This window comes from Benincasa hispida, unplaced genomic scaffold (genome assembly GCF_027475165.1).
Source record: "Benincasa hispida cultivar pf3 unplaced genomic scaffold, pf3_genome.v1.1 HicScf396, whole genome shotgun sequence".
Taxonomy (NCBI): Eukaryota; Viridiplantae; Streptophyta; class Magnoliopsida; order Cucurbitales; family Cucurbitaceae; genus Benincasa; species Benincasa hispida.
Window position 1 is genome coordinate 24,168 of NW_028326488.1, and position 2,431 is coordinate 26,598.

The 2,431-nt window shown below is 34.8% G+C and overlaps 1 protein-coding gene across 1 annotated transcript; it reads left to right on the forward strand.

Annotated features, from left to right (window-relative positions):
• Positions 1-638: 638 nt before the first annotated feature.
• LOC150030254 (uncharacterized) lies at positions 639-1,153 on the forward strand. Its single transcript, XM_090309903.1, has 2 exons — positions 639-898; positions 985-1,153. The coding sequence occupies exons 1-2, from the start codon at positions 639-641 to the stop codon at positions 1,151-1,153; spliced, it is 429 nt and encodes a 142-aa protein (XP_090166029.1).
• The last annotated feature ends 1,278 nt before the right edge of the window (positions 1,154-2,431 follow it).

Consider the following 2,431-nt stretch of genomic DNA (forward strand, 5'->3'; position numbering starts at 1 on the left):
GACCAAATTTGTTCCGATACTTATCTTCAGATGACACAGTATATAGCATGATCAGTTTCTTCACTACACTTATGAAGTTTTCCCTTTGATAGAATGGTGAGCTCAGATATATGTTTTAGTAGATAAGACTTTATTAAGTTCATGACAGTTTTCACAGTTCTTAGTTTGGACGTATTAAAGTGTTGTCAATTTTTAGCATCTTGAGTTTCATAGTTATTTATGGAAGAGGTTGTTACACTTCTTTTGGTACTAGTTTCAGTTATGTCAAACGACGATCCTCGTTTTACATCTATTTTTTAAAAAAAGAATCTCCAGTTAGCATTGGGTAGTCAATTGGATTTTATAACAACTTTTCACCCACAGGCTGATGGTCAGATAGAACGTTTGAACTAGACATTGGAGGATATGTTGCGTGCTTGTGCGTTAGAGTTTTCAGGGAAATGGGACTCTCACTTGCATTTAATGTAATTCGCATATAATAACAGTTATCAGCAACCATTGGCATCTCGCCGTTTAAAGGCCTATATAGGAAGAGTTGTAGGTCGCCTGTATGCGGGGATGAGTTCGGTGAAAGGAAGTTGCTAGGACCTAAGTTTGTGCAGACCACGAATGAGGCAATAAAAAAGGTTAGAGCACGTATGCAAACAGCTCAGAGCAGACAAAAAAGTTATGCCAGTGTTAGGTGTAAAGACCTAGAGTTTGAAACTGGTGACGAAGTGTTCTTGAAAGTGACACTTATGAAAGGTGTTCTGAGGTTTGGAAGGAAGAAGAAGTTAAGTCCACGATTTAATGAACCTTTCGAGGTATTGGAGCAAATTGGTCTTGTAGCTTATTGGTTAGCATTGCCACCATCTCTATCATTCATTCACAATGTTTTCCATGTTTCGATGCTGAGGAAGTATGTGACAAATTTGTCCCATGTAGTGGACTTTAAACCATTACAGTTGAATTCTCGCGCAGAGATATGAAAATTTTATGCAACAGGGTGATAGCACCAGTGGAAGTTCTGTGGCAGAATCATCAAATTGAAGAGGATACCAGGGAGCGAAAGGATGTGATGAGAGCCCGGTACCCGAAGCTTTTCAAGAATGAACTTTCGAGGAAGAAAGTTCTTTGGGAAGGGAAAAATGTAACATCCCGAGTTTTTTCGTAAGTTAAATTCAGTATTTCGTAAGAATTGAGAATATTTTTGAATTTTGGAAGTTAAATTGAATTACTATATAAAGATAATTCGATTTTATTATTTGTTCAGAAGGAAATTTTTTAATTTAGATTTGATTAAAGGCAAATTTAGGAATTTGAAGAGGAAAAGGGGAAAGGGATTAAATACGTATATATTTACATTTACGTTGGATTTGGAACTAAAATATATGTATTAATTTGAGTTAATTAAAAAGAAAAAAAAAACAATTAAACCCTTTTTTCTCTTCCCCTCGCGCACTTATTTATTGATTCAATTGTGATATAGAAGGTTGGAATTGAAGATTTAAAGCGGCTGCCCGTCGAGATTAAAGGTTGAATTTGTGACTAGATTTTTCAGGTTGTATTGATTTTGTAGCATGAGGTGATGTTTGGGCCAACACACTTTGGGTAAGATTATTGGAAATTATTTGGTTAATTTGGTTATTGGAACTAAGCCATTTTTATTAATTTTAGATTTGGATTATGTTTAGGCTTGATTCAAGATTCATCTAAGCTAGGAGGAAGATTAATTTGCTTGTCGCTTAGACGTAATTTTAAGGTAAGTAATCATACTACTGGAACTCACCATGTGCCAGGCGAAAGTTTAAGTTTTATTGAGGTTTTGAGGCTGGTTGTTTAGATTAATGTTTATGTATCACTCATTTGAGATCCTAAGGAACTGATTACGTATGAAAGATGTTTGAATGCTAGCGTGATTTCAGTATTTTTGTTATATGAAGTTCTTCGTGACTTATGAGTATGATGAGGTCTTATTAACACTAGCATGAACTTCAATATTGTTAGTTATACGAACTTTTGATTGACTTATGAGTATGATGAGGTCTTATGAACACTAGCCTGAACTTCAATATTGTTGGTTATATGAGCCTTTGATTGACTTATGAGTATGATGAGGTCTTATGAATGCTAGCATGAACTTCAATATTGTTAGTTATACGAGCTTTTGATTGACTTATGAGTATGGTGAGGTCTTATGAATGCTAGCATGAACTTCAGTATTATTAGTTATATGAGCTTTTGATTGACTTATGAGTATGATGAGGTCTTATGAATGCTAGCATGAACTTCAGTATTGTTAGTTATATGAGCTTTTGATTGACCTATAAGTATGATGAGATGTATTTACATGTTATAGAACTATGTTATAATGCATGTGATGTTTACTATAGTGATAGCATCCTTACCATTTGTTAGATACTCACTAGAGGTGGTGACTTCCTTCGGGGTT

Bases quoted from the DNA above. Each gene is read 5' to 3' on its own strand.
- LOC150030254 (XM_090309903.1), top strand. From the start codon at position 639: ATGCAAACAGCTCAGAGCAGACAAAAAAGTTATGCCAGTGTTAGGTGT. The intron at 899-984 runs GTATGTGACAAA...TTTATGCAACAG, and splicing joins CATGTTTCGATGCTGAGGAA to GGTGATAGCACCAGTGGAAG.